Source organism: Rhinolophus sinicus, chromosome 5 (assembly GCF_057876585.1).
Source record: "Rhinolophus sinicus isolate RSI-liver-muscle chromosome 5, RSI-T2T, whole genome shotgun sequence".
In the NCBI taxonomy this organism is placed as follows: Eukaryota; Metazoa; Chordata; class Mammalia; order Chiroptera; family Rhinolophidae; genus Rhinolophus; species Rhinolophus sinicus.
Genome location: NC_142505.1, coordinates 58,196,451 through 58,213,894, shown reverse-complemented (window position 1 = coordinate 58,213,894; position 17,444 = coordinate 58,196,451). Strand labels below are relative to the sequence as shown.

Sequence of the window (17,444 nt, the reverse complement as noted above, 5' to 3'; positions counted from 1 at the left end):
TAAAGTTTTTTTTCTTCTTTCTTCTATCCATATCTGAAATGGCATTTCTAATTGGTATTGGTACGTTGAACCAATCATAATTCTTTTCTGTATTTAGGAAGGACCTTCCATATCTTTTAATGCCCAGACAACATTAAGAAACTTTTGCCAGTGGCAGCATTCAAAGAACTATCCAGGTGGAATCCATCATGATACTGCTGTTCTTGTAACAAGGTATCTGAATTCCTTATTCTTCAAATCTTTGTTTCCAGTCAAGTTGATGGAATGAGGTTGAATATTGCTGGTAGCCAGCCCCCCGTACAAGGGTTTTCAACCTCAGCACTATTGACATTTTGGACCAGATAATTCTCTGTCGGGGGGTTGTGCTATGCACTGCAGGACATTTAGCAGCATCCTTGGTCTCTACCACCCACTACATGCCAGCAGTATCCCCCATCTCAGTTGTGACAATCAGCAATGTCTTCAGACCGCATAGGTTGCCAAGTGCCCTCTGTGGGGTGGGGAGAGGGGAACTCAGCATCACTCCTGGTTGAGAATCACTAACCACTAGGTGCCAAGTAGGCAGTGAAAGAGTTAGGTGGGCCTGAAAGGAAATGCCCTTATAGCGGGGGCAGCTGCTCTTCAGATTGGGCAGGTTGCTAACATGCAGGATGAGTCCAGTGTGGCCAGCTGTTGTGATTTTGCAAAAAGTCAGAGGTGTGGATTTTTCTTTTACATGAAACCTGCCAGTTTTTAAATGGTAGCTACTAGCTCAAAAATATTTAAAAAGCTGTACAGTGCAACAAAGAGGTATGCTGCTTTAGTTGTGCCGCTTGTCACTCAGCTCGGATATGGTCACAAGCACGCACTCTTCAACAGAAGTGAAAGGCCTTAAGAGCCTTCTCAGGAATGTTTGCTAAGAAACTAGAATCACTTCCTCCAAGGTATGAGGAAAACTCCTGGTTGGAGAGGTTTCTGCTTGCTCTGTGCCTACCCCCGAGGCAGAAGAAGACCTTTCGGTGTAGCTTTTTATCCTTAAATCAATGGTTCCCAAACTGTTTTTGAGTTGCAAAACCCCAGCCTTGTTAGTTTGCTTTTTGTAACCCCCTTCCTTAAAGTGGGTGCTGTTGTGAATTCCTAGAAGACTCTCAAGTGTTTACTTGTATTGACATTTCCTCTTCGGTGTTGTCAAGGCCCTAAGTCTGCTTTGCTTTCAGACAGGACATCTGCAGAGCTCATGACAAATGTGACACCTTAGGTGAGTCTGCCGTGTGTGTCCTCTGTGCCTACAACACTTGACTGCATGTTTTTATTCCAGGCCACAATTGCTTTTGCAAGTAAATCCTTGTTCTTTTCCTTCTAATAGGTCTTGCCGAACTGGGAACCATTTGTGACCCATACAGAAGCTGTTCTATTAGTGAAGATAGTGGACTGAGCACGGCTTTTACAATTGCCCATGAACTAGGTCATGTGTATGTATCCTTTCCATATTTGCATTTAATTCAGAGTGACCCAAAACTTTCCTTCCTGCGCAACCGTGAGCATTTACTTGACTATAGAAGGTGGATATACTTCCCGAGTCATAGTAGAGTTTGCAGGGTTGAAGAGCTTTGAATCTAATTGGGAGAAATGACTTTGATTTCAGGAAGTTAGGTAAATACAGCACACCCTCTTTGGTCATAGCACATGTGTATTTGGTTGCGATGTACATGTTTTCTATGCAAAGTCTAGTATTCTCCTTTCCTACTGGGAATCAGAGGAAGGGGTCCTTTCCAACCTGTCCACTGAAGCAGCGGGTACAGCAGCTAGAGCTTTTCTGATTTAACCTCTTTGTCTAGGAGGGTCCGCCATCATTGCCCCGGCTCACAAGCTTTTCACAAACCCCGGTCATTCCTGATTCTAGTTATACAAGTCTATAATTCAGACACTTAGCCTCGAGGATCAGAGATATCCCTCTTTCAGGGAAGAGAATGAATAAAGGTAGAGCAAAGGAAGCATTTACTAATTTTGGTCACTATTACGTGGTCATTCTGAAATTGGCTTTTCCTCTTTGTTCTTTAGAGACAAAGCATGGTTAGAACACACGACAAAACAGTGTAAATTTGCTAGAAATTATTCTGATTTTTGATCTGCATTTTTTTCTTTCCAGAATGATTAAGTTACTTATACTGTATCTTTCTGAAATAATTTTCTCAGAAGCTGTCACTCATATAATATAGTTGTATAGCATTTTGCATGTCAGAGGTGAACTTTGTAACTAAAATCATATATTAAGCAATCACCATTCACCAGTTTTTTAAGGTACCTATAGTACAGTGCTCTCTCATTCACCAGTTTTTTAAGGTACCTATAGTACAGTGCTCTGTGCTACGCATAAAGCAAGATGCATATATAGCGATCTCTCCAATTCACTTCAACACGTAACGAGTATATTTTAAAACTAGTACCTCTCAAGCATATTTTAAAAGCACACCCCTTTTCTTTTCTCCAAAGGAATATTGTCAGATGTCCAATATTTAGAGCACAAAAAAGGCTTGGCTTTCTGTTAAGCAGTTGTGTTGGGCCAGAGTCCTGCTTAGTCAGCTTCTTCTCGGTCCTTTTGTTTCTGAAATGCTTTCATGAAACTCAAGGATTTCTTGGAACGTTGTTTGAAAGCTACTGATGCCACCAGTGTTTCCCAAAGCACAAGAGCTTTAACACTCATTCTAAAAGAATGATCTGTGAAAAATAAAAAAGGAGTTTCGTAGTCAGGTGATTTTAAAACATGTTTTCCTAGTCTACCCTGCTTGGAGTTAGGAGGTTAGACGGTATAAAGTAAAGGCTCTGACAAGTTCTGTATTAACCTGTTGGTTTTGTCTAACTCAGTTTTCTCACACTTGTTTTAACAGAATCTTTTAGGGATTTTTGTTTGTTTTGCATAAACTTTAGTAAATTCCTTTCAAACTTCAAATTAGAGAGTAGATTTGACCATAAAGAATAGGGTAGCATTTCAACAGGGCAGCTATTCCTGTCCCAGGAAATGGAATAGGAAAAGTTACAGAGATAGGAATCTATTCAAAGGGCAGACGTTGGTGTGATTTACAGATTAATATTCCCCCCTAATTAATATATGGCTAACAAAAGTATACTATTTAAAGAAGCTTAGTTAATTTCCTATTAATTTCTTTCCAACATGAGCTTAGAAACTTTTTTTAGATAGCCAGTTCGTAAAGTTGACATTTTAAGGAAAGTGAGAATTTTGAGTAGCAAAAACAAAATATTTTCAACTATAGAGAAACCTCAATGCATAATTAACAAACATCACACACACACACACACACACACACACACACACACACACACACACACCATGTGGTTGGAGCTTTCATTTATATTATCTCCCTTAATCTTTATTATCCCCGTAGGTAGATAGTATTGCTTCTCTGTGTTGAACTTAGCAATATTAAATTGTCCTAAGTCTAGTAGCTAATGCTGGGGTACCAGCAAATGACGCTGGGGTACCAGCTCTAAGATAGAAATCAGCTGGGAGCCAGATACCCAAGTTTTGGACTGAATTTTTTTACATTCTCTTTGATGTGAGGAAAATGTATGCTCTTTCCCTACCTGTAAGGTGGGGATAATACATACATACCCCATCTCAAGAGTATCAGGAAATGAAAAGTGAAATAATTGGTGAAAGGTATGAGTTGTTAAACAAAAAGTACATTCCTAACCAATTAATGAATTGTTTTTGTTTTGATGCTTTTTCTCATATACCTTGTTTCCCTGAAAATAAGACCTAGCTGGACAATCAGCTCTAATGTGTCTTTTGGAGCAAAAATTAATATAAGACCCAGTCTAATTTACCATAATATAAGACCAGGTCTAATTAATATAATACAATACAATACAATGTAATATAATGTAATAAATACCGGGTCTTACATTAATTTTTGCTCCAAAAGACACATTAGAGTTGATTGTCCGGCTAGGTCTTATTTTCTAGAAACAGGGTAGTTAGGTTTGCTCAGATATTTTAAGGAAAGTGAAAATCCACGTAGTTTCTAAGACACCTTTTAAAAATTAAATGTTGTTACAGTCATGGCTTTCTGATGATATAAAACCCAAGAACTGTTGGAAAAAAGCAATTCATCTTGTATCTGTTGAGCATCATTGGATGCTGCTACCTTCTCGTACCAACTTCATAGACACACAGAATCTAAGAGTTAGGACTAATTTGGGAGGTAATTGAGTCTACTGGATATGGAAATCTTTGCACAGTGTTCCTGAAAAAATCCTCCACAACTTGTCTGACAGGAGACATATATATGAAACATACATATATTCCAAAACAAGAGATTTTAGAATCAGACAGAAGTGGCTTCCAAAACCAGCTCCCCCATCTTAGTAGCCTTGTGACCACAATCAAGTAATTAAACTGCTAATACTCAGTTTCCTTATCTGTAAACCATGGATAGTAACAGTACTCATTGGATCAAATGGGTAATTAAGTGAAATAAAGCATCTAACACATTTAACATACTGCCTGGTGTGCTGTGAATGCTAAAAAAGTTTTGGTTATTATTGTTTAGTAAGTGCTAATGAATGTTTATTATTATTTCACCCCTGCTATGAGCAGATGTGCCTGACATTGAAATGAAAAGAAGTTTTTTGTTTGCATGTGAAATAAACTGGATTTTTGTCAAGTCATGGTGGAGGTAGAGAGTTTTGCACCACAGTGAAACAAACAATTAAACTAAGATTTGAATGTTTTGTTTGTGTTGGGGTTTTGATATAGGTAGCATACTGACTATACAGCTGGAAACTAGAAACCTGGGCAATCATTCTTTTAAGCAAATGGATTCTTAAGCATTCAGAACTACTTTTAATTTCAACCAAGACAATTCGAGTTTTTCCATCTCACAATTTCCACCAGGCAGTTATTTCACCTGGCAATTTTTGCACTGCCCACATTTTTAAAAGAAAACGAAAACCAAACACAAGAGAAATTAATGGAATAGACTTCACAGACTTTTATCCCAGCTTTTACTTTTATATAAAGTAAGGCTGCACATTTCTGTCTGACTCGCTTATTGCCATGTTTCAAGATGAATTAGTGGAGGAAATTCCTCCCTAAATTCCAAATTAATTATATGCATCTATTTTGTGATTGGGGAAAGTCATCCAGAGAGGATGGCCCCTCTGAGTCTGTTACCCAATGGATAATTGCTTAAGCTGAGAATGGATATTTCTGGATTGAGAAATGCTTCCTATCATTTTTTCCCCCCCACTTCCTCTGGCTAAGCCAAGAATGGCAAATATGTGTTAATGTCGCTGCTGAGTTCCCTCCCAGGCCCAAGAGAACATTGGCACTCCGTCACAGTCTTCTCTGGGGGCCTGGGGGTGGGGGGACCTGGATTAGTTTAAGAATCCTTTTGTGCCCACATTTTCAGGAAGCCAGTACCAGTCACTTGGCATTGGCATGAAGCATGACTCTACTTGCCATCTTTGAGTTAAGCCAGTTGAATTGGCATGGGTCTGGTTTCCATGCTTGCAGCCTTCCTTCGTGGGTTTTATGGCGCATGAACTTTGCATACCTTTCCCGTGATATACCTGCATGGTTATGTCATTTGTCAACCTGACCTGAAAAGGAGGAGATGCCAAGACTCACAGTGAGCCTCTTATTAGGAAGCGTTTGGCTTCAAGTTTGACATTTGACTGACTCTATATTCACAACGTTATCATAACCTGCTAAATCCGTGACTGTATAAATTGGCCTTTAACTGCTTATTAGGAATTCCAACTACTGTATTCTAGCACCAACTACAGCATGTTCAGAGCCTCTGCAATTGCAAAAAATACTCTTCAACCAAATAATGGCCCAATCCACATCTTTTTTTAAATACATTAATGGCGCTTTGTACTAAATTGGGTAGAAATTTAGTTTTATTTATACTTCATCTTTGTCTAGTAGGTTTTATTCTGCTCCCCAGGATTCAGGTTCTTGTCCACAATGTAGAAGTCAGTTAAACTTTTTTTCTTAGACAGGTGCATTCTTTTTTATTATTATTATTACTAATTAAAGTTTATTGGGGTGACAGTTGTTAGTAAAGTTACATAGTTTCAGGTGTACAATTCTGTATTACATCATCTATATCTCACATTGTGTGTTCACCACCCAGAGTCAGTTCTCTTTCCATCGCCATATATTAGACCCCGTTTACCATCATCTATCACCCCCCATCCCCCTTACTCTCTTGTAACCACTAAACTATTGTCTGTGTCTATGAGTTTTTGTTTCTCTATTTGTATGTCTTGCTCCTTTGTTGTTTTCAGTTTTATATCCCACATATCAGTGAAATCACATGGTTCTCAACTTTTTCAGACAGGCACATTCTTGAAGGCAATTCTAACAGCTTGGTTCATTGACATTCTTACCCTTGTCTTGTTGGCTTTAGGTTTAATATGCCTCATGATGACAACAATAAGTGCAAAGAAGAAGGAGTAAAGAGTCCCCAGTACGTCATGGCTCCGACACTGAATTTCTACACCAACCCCTGGATGTGGTCAAAGTGTAGTCGAAGATACATCACTGAATTTTTAGAGTAAGGCTCGGACTTTCTTTTAGCACAAACTTCTGCTGTCTGGCCTCAACATAGTGAACTAATTGTGGGAAAGAAAATGTAGAGTCAAGCATTCCTTTTGAGTTGTTATTTTTGTTGACATTCCTTGGAGGAGGGGAAAAAAAAATACTTTCTGACATCTGTGCCGTTCACATCCTTGCCAGAGTTTAGAAGATTACAGACTGAGCTAAAGAGAAGGTTGGGATCTTAAAGAGAATATGTAAATGTTGCTTTATTTTGGGGGAAAGATAAGAAATCTGTGCAGGTGTTGGGGTAGGGACCATGAAAGTGATTATATGCTGAAGGAAACCCACAAATATTTATGGGCTTTTAACTTAGTGATTTGGGCTTGGAAAGGAGTAGGGTAGTGAGGCCATCCCAAACAAGATTATCTGGATGGATGAAAATTTCAGCAGCCCTCCATGTTTTTGAATTGAGAACATTCATTTTCTCTCTCTCTCTCTGTCTCTCTCTCTCTCTCTCCATCCCTCCCTCCTCTCTTTTCTTGTTTTGTTTTTTAAGCTCCCTGCCAGGCTGCTCAAAGATCCAATTACATTATACAATATCCCTGTGTCACAGATTTATTGCTTTTCTCTCCCAGAAGTACGAAAGGTTAAGTGATTGTCCTAAGGTCACTGGGTGTATATTTCTGCAACCACAGGGAAGAGGAGGCTTTATTAATCAGAACTCACTGGGTGTGAATTTTCCAGAAGAAATGTTTGTAGAAAAGTCAAAGAACTGGAGAGTTGCTGTTTTTCTCTTTAAACAGGTGGCCTAAGGTGTTTCTTGGTATAGTTATTGATTCACCCACTCATCTGTTCAGCAAACATTTACTAAACATCTGTTGCTGTGGACAGAGCCCCAGGCTTAAATGAAAAGGACACTATCTTTGCCCCTAAGAAGCTTACAGTCTATTGGGGAAGATGGTAAAAAATAAATAAAAAGGATAATTGCCACAAAATGTGATAAATGCTGTAACAGATACATGTATCCTACTAGCTATATGTATGTATAACCAATCGGTCCATAACCAAACAAGTATACACCAAAAATATAACTTCAGCTTCTAGATTTAACCTTGGATAGAAGGAATAAAACAACTAGAAGAAAGGAACTATTCTCTGTACCATTCAGCTGGCAGGATGGCCGTTCACTTTCATCTGGAGGCACTGACAAGTCGCATCTCATCCACTGCTCTCACCATCTGTATTGTTTTGCTTTCCATAGCACTGGTTACGGCGAGTGTTTGCTTAACGAACCTGAATCCAGACCCTACCCATTGCCTCCCCAACAGCCAGGCCTCCTTTACAACGTGAATAAGCAATGTGAATTGATTTTTGGACCCGGTTCTCAAGTGTGCCCATATATGGTAAGTGTTTGCGGGCTGTTTCTGCCTCCATCAATTGATTTGGGACTTCTTTTAATTCATAGTTTTCCATTAGATTCTCACTCTTATAGAAACCGCTGGTGGAAAAGTTGATAATGGTCCGTTGATGCTTAATGATAATAGTAATAACGATGATGGTGATAAGCAGTAATAGTACTCAGTGTGGGATGGTGCTTTACCAGCACTTTCTCATTGCGTGTCCAAAAGGGAGATGTCGTTATTGTTTGCATTGTACACGTGGGCGAGTGAGGCTCAGAGAGGACAGCGTTCCCTGCTGGTAATGGCAGAGCTCCGTCCTTTACTCTCCTTGTCTCCTTTCATGCCCTTTGACCTGTCTAGGTAACCTTTATTATGGGGCCTCTTCTAGATTCCGTAAAGGTAACTCCTAACACAGACCTGTTGCCCTGTTTTAGCTTGTCAGGGCTATGTCCTGTGACCACCTGGAGCTTAAAATCATCTCTGGTGGTGGCTCAACTGCTGGTGTGTGATATTCTGATGTATGTGTTGTGGACATTTGGACCAATGATATGATCCAGTGGTTATCAAGTTGCAGATGAGCAGAACTGTGCGTCTTTGTGGCGCCCCATTCTATCCCTTTGGCTGTGTGTTTGTTTTGCTGGGAGAAACTTCAGAGGTAGCATAGTGAACTGGGAAGTACAATGATCTATGGAAATAATTAAAATTTTTGAGTAAAATTTATCCATGATTATGTTAATTTCTGTTTTACTCATGATAGAAACATTAGGAGTAATCCAAATGCCCAACAATCGAAAGGTTAGGGAAATTATGGTGTCTCCATTCAGTGGAATATTATACAACAATTGAAAATTAACTACACATGGGAACATGCTCCTGATATACTTTTTAAGTCAAAATAACGGGATAAACAATTACTTCGTAGAGTATGTTCTCAACTCAAAATGGGGTGGGGGAAACTACAGAAAAGATAGGGTAGTTTGAGGTGTTTTTCTATTTAAAAAAAAAAATATTGGTACTTTCTGAGTTTTCCTGTTATGAGCAAAGTTTAGTTTAATAATCTGGAAAAACAAAAGTCTTTAAAAAGTATGCCCTTAAATAGAGCTAAATATATCAACTTGGGTAAATCTGAAATATAGTGGGGGGCGGGGTGTCGGAAGCAAGTTGTAAGATATATCCGTATATCCTGAAATGCTGAATACTATTGTTCATTTAAAGTTATAATGTTGGCTATTATTGGTAGATATTTATACATTTGTAGTAAATGCAGTGGAAATGATGATCACCGCTCAGGACAGTGGTCACCTCTGGGGGAAGAGGAGGGATTGGGAAGAGGATGAGAGTATTGGGCTAGGCCTGTGAAGTTGCCTTTCTTTAGTTGGGTGGTGGGTAGAGGGGTATCCATTATGTTAGCTTGTACTTTGTGTATGCCGGAAGTATTTCACAGTATTCTGTCCCTTCTTTCCTCTGAAAACCCCTAAACACCCTAGAAGAGTCATTATATGATTGTGGTATTACATGGCCTACTAGAAGAAAACATCTCCAATAAGAGCGCATCGCAAACTTAAGCTCCGATGACACAGCCCCAGTGTGACAGAGAGCATGTTCCTTTGTCTCTGCTCCTGTGTGTCCTCATCTGTAACATGGGGTGGTCGTACTGAGGACCAGATGACACCATGGGTGTTTTTGATGCACAGTAGCTCCCCTTTCACACCACCTCAAGTCCTACCAGGCACAGCAGTGTGTCTTGGGCTGCTGTCTATAGCCCTTGGAATATTTTACCATTAATCACACCAAGAAATAAAATCCCTTTCTGATCTGTACCATATCATTGGCAAAACATGAACTGAAAGTAATCCTTGCCTTGTTTGATATCATCTAATCACATCGTCATTGACTTGTCATTTAACTGAAATGAGCAGATGCAGTGTAGACGACTCTGGTGCAATAATGCGGATGGAGCACACAAGGGCTGCCGGACTCAGCACACGCCCTGGGCCGATGGGACCGAATGTGAGCCTGGAAAGGCAAGTAATGCCCCAACCCCTCCTTCTGTATTGGGGCAGATTGGGCAAGGTTTTAGCTGGACACTCATCATTGCTGTGAGAATGTAAGTCAGCGCAATGTGCTTTAGCATGCGTAATACTTTTTTGAGGCAAGAGGTTCGGCTTTACTATGAAAAATTGTGAAAACATAACATTATTATGAAATATTGATATGAGAAACATAGCTATCACTATTGCCTCTATTTTAAGGTATACTTCTTCTCATGAAAACTCCAATGTGCTTTCAACTTATGGGTACATTTCATGTGAGGTAGCGTTTCTTTTTCTTCTTTCTGTCTCTTTTGGGCATGGCAGTGAAAGTCCATTATTAAGTTCATGAAGCATCTTAAAATCAAAGAAATGCAGAAATACAGTCAACTTATTGTCTTCACTACTGGGATGCCAAGCTTTCACCAACTTGCGTTTGTGCCTTTCAGAAGTGATTATGTCACCTGGGGTATATCCAAGTCCAAATATTCTGAGTTGGTTATCATGGTTCCCACTTATTTGTTAGTAACCAAGCAGAATCTATTTGCATGGTCCAATGATAACAATGTCCCATGTACCTAGGAGTATGATTAATGCAAATTTCTGCACCTGGTGTCCATTTAAAAAAAAAAAGGTACTATGCTAGTGATATCTTCTTCTTCTTCTTCTTCTTCTTCTTCTTCTTCTTCTTCTTCTTCTTCTTCATCATCATCACCCAAATAATTTGGTTACAAATGTTTTAGATGTAAACCCTGATTTTTTTTTTTTTTAATCCTACAGAAAATGGCATTCTGTCACTTACCAATGATGTAATCCCAGGACTATATTCTGAGTCTCTTGTTATCCTTCCATCTACAGAGGGTGCCAAAACAATGTACACACATTTTAAGAAAGGAAAACTGTATTAAAATTATAAACCTCAATATATACCAATAACAAAAGATGAATACAAGTCACGTCTGACTTCTGCAATTACAAGAGGTGCTCCAAGTGGTTACCATCAGCGTCCAGACACTTCTGATGATGGCGGACTACTACTTGAGCAACATTGACCAAAGTCTCCACTTGTATACATTGTTTTGGCACCCCCGGTATTTTTCCTATCTTCTCTCTTCTTCCCATGTCTGCTTAACTCACTCTTACTATTTTATTCTCATCTCACTTCTTTTTCCTCCACTTTACCTGATAGCATCCAGAATGTTTCCGTGGAAGGTAACCTAAAGAGATGAGAGAACTTAATTCTCCTTTCCCCAATTTTATAGATAGGGAACAGAATAAAGAAGGGACTTGCCTAAGATGAAACAGTTCATTTAGGTAGAGTCTCCCCATACCTGAGCCTCTTCCCCCGTAACTCCCTCCTTTGTTTTGTCTGAAGGGGCTGGAAGGGTACTGGCGAGGCCATAACTGAATGTGCTGAGCTCCACCAGCTCCCAGTGGTCAAACAGCATGTTTTTTCACTCATTTCTCAGGGTGATTTTATAAAGTTACAAGAGCTACATGGTGTGTAAGTTATTTGAAACACAAAAAATTCAATACAAAAATAAAATTATAATGAAGATGACTTTATTCTTACTTGGTGACTAAGTCAGCTCAAGTTATCACCTCTCAGTGGCTAGGGCCTCGGCAATTGAGTATACACCTTTCTGTAATAACAACCTGACCAAAACTATATACGGATATAGGCATAATAGCCTTTGCACTTTTAATTAACTTAGAAAGAAATATATCTCCTTGGCCAGTGAATCTTTCACTTTTTGCAGGACATTTAACTCAATGTGTTGATGGCCAAAGGACCATAGGTTTGAGTGGGAATATGGTTCTTAGGATTCTATGGCAACCATTAAGAATTCACTCACTGTTATAAAATGAAGATGTGGCCTCAGAGTCCTTCTAAACACAGTGATCCAGACAACTGCTTCCAGTTGATGGGAGATGACGGTAGACGTGATAACCAGTTAATAACTAAGTTGGCTTGAGTTAGAGCCAGCCAACTGTATCATTTAAGTTGAAACAGTTTAATCTCCGAAAAATCTCTGGTATTGTGTTGGATTCTTAGTCAATCTGATGCACCCATCTAACATGTCTATTTCTGACACATTATCACTCGTAAAACCGTAACAAAGAAGAATTCTCAATAATATGATGAAGTGAATTATATTTAGTAAAATTGTCATGAACAGGCTTCCAAGCACCATGTTGTGATATGGTATCCCAATCAATCCTGACACACAGAAGAACTTGGGAGGGTGTCTGTTGTGTCTTCTTCTAATCTTCTGTTTTTGTAACAGAAGCTGAAGATGTAGTATTGCAGGGTAATCTTATACTTGGGGGATGGGGAAATTTGGGCGATCTCTCAGAAGACTTTTTCAATGTCTCAAGAAGAGTAAGACTTGAAGGCATTCCAAGGGGCATGTTCAGAACACTTTCAGAGAAGCAACTCTGCAGATAAAATGGCAGGTACATTTTTAGTTGTGTTTTAGAGAAGTTGCCGCCTAGCAGCTTTTATTAAAGATGTGGATTACATGTGTGTTTATTCCCCTGAAGAGTATTTCCGCATTTTACGAATGCCAAAGATGGTAGATGCAAAGGTCTGACAACTAAGTTTGCAAACTTCTTGCAATGATGTTGCTAACATTTTTTGATATTAGAGGGATTATTCATTATGAATTTGTACCAACTGGGCAATTAACCAAGTTTATTATTTGGAAATGCTGAAAGGCTGTGTGAAAAAGTTAGACGACCTGAACTTTTCACCAACAGTTCATGGCTCTTGCATCACGACAATGCACCAGCTCACACGGCACTGTCTGTGAGGGAATTTTTAGCCAGTAAACAAATGACTGTGTTGGAACCCCTCCCTACTCACCTGATCTGGCCCCCAATGACTTCTTTCTTTACCCGAAGATAAAGGAAATATTGAAAGGATGACATTCAGGACATCAAGGGTAATGTGATGAGAGCTCTGATGGCCATTCCAGAAAGAGTTCCAAAATTACTTTGAAGGGTGGACTAGGGGTCGGCATCAGCACATAGCTTCCCAAGAGGAGTACTTTGAAGGTGACCGTAGTGATATTCAGCAATGAGGTATGTAGTACTTTTTCTAGGATGAGTTTGCGAACTTAATTGTTAGACCTATGTCAGCATAGAAATTCTTTGTTTTTTTTCAATTTGTTGTCATAGAATTGGCAGTAAAACCATATGCCTTTTCTATAGCAAATTCTGGCTCTTTTTCCTGAGGGGTTAAATTTTTTTTTTCTTTCTCTTCTTTCTGCCCTGCTCTCTCAGCAGTAATCTGTCTTGGACTACTGACAATGTTATTTTGATGAATGACTCTCTAATGTCTCTTTATTTTCTCCATTCTCTTGTTAAGTCCGTTAACATTTTCGTTTTAACCTTGTTTGTGAGTCTGAGGTTTGAAACTTCTGTTTTAAGACTTCTGTTTTAAGCCTCCTTGGGACAAACTTGCTTCCCAAGTCCTTTTTCCAAGCTCTTTTTTAAAAAGGAACTTAGGGGTCATTTAGGTACAATATCTTTCAAATGGTTCTGGACACTTCTAGGAAAGGCTGACTATATTTTCGCTTGGACTCCACCAGCTACTTATGCTTTGTTATGATGTAACGGCTCTTCCAGTATATTATTGTTTGTCGAATTCGGCTGGTAAAATAGATCATCTTGGTACATATTTGCAAAACAGCCCTGATTTTAAGCCTCTGTCACCTCAGGCAGTTCTCCTATTCCTTGAAGGTTCTTCCTCTTCTATAAATAAACATCAGTGGTCGTATCAGTAAGACATGTTTCATTTGCAGACCAGTTTTTAATTATTTGCCTTTTAAGAAGGTACCATATGAGGACATTTAAATGCAGTGCTGAATAGCACACTGTGGTATATCTATGTCCTCATTTTGCTCTGAAGTTTATGGTAGTACGTTTGAGACTTATAGTCACTTTGAAGTTTGTTCTTATGTGGAGGTACGGTGTATAGACTAGAGACTTCAGACTGAAGACTTCAGTGTCAAGAGGAAAAAAAAGTATTTCCAGGTAACTTCTCATTATTAAACTCCATGAATAGTCATAGGTCCTTACTTTGTAGAATTTATAAAATGTGTATCTGGCACCAAGACTTGCAGGGTGAATTTGGGCCTCAGCTAGGACTTCAATTATATATTAATTAGAAATTTTGTTCAGGTCAGACCAAATAATAGTAGTATAAACAAATTGGCTCTTTTTTCTAACACAAAAAACAGTTAGACAGGTTATGGAGATGTTGTGGCAGCTCCACAAAATCATCAGAGACCCAGGCTCCTAATTTCTTTCTGCCCCACTATCATATGCAAATGGTCTTCATCCTCAAAGTCACAGAATGACTGCTGCCGCTCCAGCCATCAAGTCTGAGTTCCAGGTAGAAGGAACAAAGAAGCAAAAGAACCGTCCCAGGAATCTTACCCAAAGAATCCTGCTGACATTTCTTTGACCACTCTTATCTATACAAGAATCTAGGGAAATCTAGATTCTGTTACCAAAGATAAAAGGGAGAATGGATATTGGGTAGATACCTGAGAGTCTTAGCCTTGCCTAACCATTTCATTAATTTGCTTTTGTTTTAAATTGCAGTCTTTATTTAGATGTCAAAAATTGTTCCAATAAATTTAATTTAAAAAAAAAATTGTTCCTGTTCACACACAACTGAGAGGCAGCATGTGTAACAGTTAAGAGTGCGCCTTTGAGTCAAATTATCTGTGATTCAGACCCTTACGGAGGTGTGGCATCAACCCCTCTGTGCCTCCATTTTCTTTTCTGTGGAAGTGGGGGTAATAATAGTACCTACTTCATAGTGTGAGATAGATAGATAGATAGAGATTGCTTAGAACAGTGCCTGACAAATATGAAGTGCTATGTAAATGTTTCCCATTATTATTACTAGCTGTATGTCTGGTCCCCTATGTTCTTAGCTGATACTAGGTGTTTTAGATACACTGTCTCATGTTATACTCAAGACAACTTTGGTTTCATTTTTCATCTGTGGTAGCTGAGTTCAGTGACTCACCCAAGGTCATAGAGTTGGTTTGGGGAAACTAGAATTTTACCTCCTAAGCTTTGTCCCTTCACTGTCCGATATAGCAACCATTGGCCACACTTGGCTAGTGAGTACTTGAACTGTCAGTCTGAACTGAGATGTGCTTAAGTGAAAACACACTACCAGGTGTTGTAGACCTAGTATGAAAAGAGAGTATAAAAAACTCATTTATAATTTTATATTGATTACATATAGAAATAATAATGTTTCAGATCATTTGAGCTAAATAATTAATTTCAGTTTTCTTTTTTTTTTTTTTTAATGTGGCTTCCAGAAATTTTTAAATTTGTTTAAATACATGATTCAAGTTGCATTCTCTAGACCAAGCTGCTTCTTTCATTTATTTTTGTGTGCGTATATTCCAAGAAATGTTCAAGAACACTGTAGAGACAAATATAAAGTGATTTCAGGGAGTGATGTGGTCACCTCAGCCTCTGCCCACGTTTCTTGGATATGGAGTTGCCCAAGATTCTTTGGGTGCAGAACCTTTTAAGCCTCAGCCAAACAGCCCAGGGAAAGGGACGAGTCCTCAGATACTCTTAAGAGGATAATTACAAGGGAGAAGGCGCGACAGAATAGCGAAAGCGTAATTGCACTTTTAAAATAATTGTTCACCAAGCTTTCGTGGGGCCGGTTGTTCCGACTGGGACCTTCTTCAGCGTCTTGTTTGTCCACTTTGCCTGAATGTACCCCCACCCCCTGACCTTGGTGGCCCTCTGCCTCTTTCTACGCGCCTGCGTCCTCCCTGCGGATAAATCACGCCAGAGCCACTAGCTTTGCTTCAGAGATCTGAGTGAGCCGCGGGGCGTCACCCTCCTGCCACCACTGCTGCCACTCTTCCTTTGTCCACTGCTCAGTGACCTCAGCTTTGTGTCAGGGCCTCACACCCCAACAATGGCAGAGGGTTGAAATGGCCTTTTGGACTCTCTTGTCCTGCTGAGGACTTTTATTTTTTGTTTTGTTTTAAACATAGCCTTCTTCCTGCTCCAGGCTGGAGAATGTGAAACCATTAGTAACAAAAAAGCAATAAAATTTAGGGCTCTCTGTAATGTGTCCATTTTGCTTTAGTGTCATCCTGTGTGCCTTGGTGGAGTGAGTTTATGGGAATCATGTAACTAGCTTTTTTTCTTTCCCGTTTAATTAAAATTGGGTTCTCAAATCTCTGGGAAGTAATAAGGCATTATATTTTAACAGGCTCACAATATCTCTGGGCCTTGTTAATGGAGATCTGCTATGCAGATCCAATAACTCATTTTGGCCCTGTCTGCAACCAGTCTGCCCACTTCCACTCCTCATTTCTCCAAGCAGACTAATTGAGCACCTTGAAGCTGGCCATTGACGTTACCCCGACAGCCTGGAGCCAATCACTCATGGGCCAGTTTTATTCAAGCAAGCTGTAAATGAAGACAGCCTAAAATCAATACGTAGAAGATTAAAATCCCTACGGTTGCAGTTACTGACATAGATGATGAAATGGCAGCATTTCACACTAGCGCAGGAAAATAATTACAGTGTGGTGTATTTAGAAGGACAGTGGGTCCTGCGATGTCTCAGGCACCGAGCTCTCCCTCATTGTTCCCTTATTAAATACAGCACTGCAAGTTTGGATTTTGTGTTCCCAAAGAAATGGAGGTCCCTGTGACTGATGGATCCTGGGGAAGCTGGACTCACTTTGGAACCTGCTCAAGAACATGTGGAGGGGGCATCAAGACAGCTGTTCGAGAGTGCAACAGACCAGAGTAAGTCCGAGAACTCATCACTGCTATTATGGAGACAGCAGGAGTGAAAAATGCCCAAGGGAGTAATTAGAGGCAGATGAAGAGCTCCCTCTAAATTAAGAGAGTGGGTGGACTTCCAGGGCTGCTTAGAGCCGCGGTATCCAAGATCTACCCGTGGGCACTTCCCCGCTCTGTGTTATTATTTTTCTCCCATGACCCTTTATTATTAAAAGTGTTGTCTCCCAAACAGTAGATGCTTTTGTGTTGATTGGCCTGTTTAACTGTTTTAACAGTCAGGCCCCCACTCACTGTCACCCAGAGCTTGGGATAGCATGCTAATAAACAGGTAGATTTTTCACAAGGAGACAAAGAAAGTGGACATTTGCATCCAAATTGTAGATCAGTGCACCCTTTCCATTAGCTCCTGAAATGCTGAAAAGGACACCCAGATTCCCAAGGCAGCATTAGCAGATCCCAAGGGACCTGGAACCCCAAGTCAGGAATTACTTTTGAAATCAATCTAGCTGTTTTACAGGTAAGACACCTGAGGCCCCTATCCCATAACCTGACAGCTTGTAGATTGGGTGTGCCCTGCTCTTCAGGATAGTTCTCACTCTCTGACCAGCCTCACCTTGTTAGGACCTGCATGTTCAAATAAACTCAATGGGTTTTTCC

At 39.8% G+C, this 17,444-nt stretch overlaps 1 protein-coding gene across 2 annotated transcripts in view; it reads left to right on the top strand.

The window, feature by feature from the left end:
• The window catches only part of ADAMTS9 (ADAM metallopeptidase with thrombospondin type 1 motif 9), a 161,698-nt gene that overhangs the window by 31,013 nt on the left and 113,241 nt on the right, over positions 1 to 17,444 (top strand). For both annotated transcript variants that reach the window (XM_074313243.2, XM_074313242.2), the window contains exons 6-12: positions 98 to 213; positions 1,197 to 1,237; positions 1,346 to 1,451; positions 6,417 to 6,563; positions 7,809 to 7,950; positions 9,867 to 9,971; positions 16,645 to 16,790. In XM_074313243.2, coding sequence (XP_074169344.2) covers positions 98 to 213; positions 1,197 to 1,237; positions 1,346 to 1,451; positions 6,417 to 6,563; positions 7,809 to 7,950; positions 9,867 to 9,971; positions 16,645 to 16,790 — 803 coding nt within the window. The remainder of the gene's footprint in view (positions 1 to 97; positions 214 to 1,196; positions 1,238 to 1,345; positions 1,452 to 6,416; positions 6,564 to 7,808; positions 7,951 to 9,866; positions 9,972 to 16,644; positions 16,791 to 17,444) is intronic.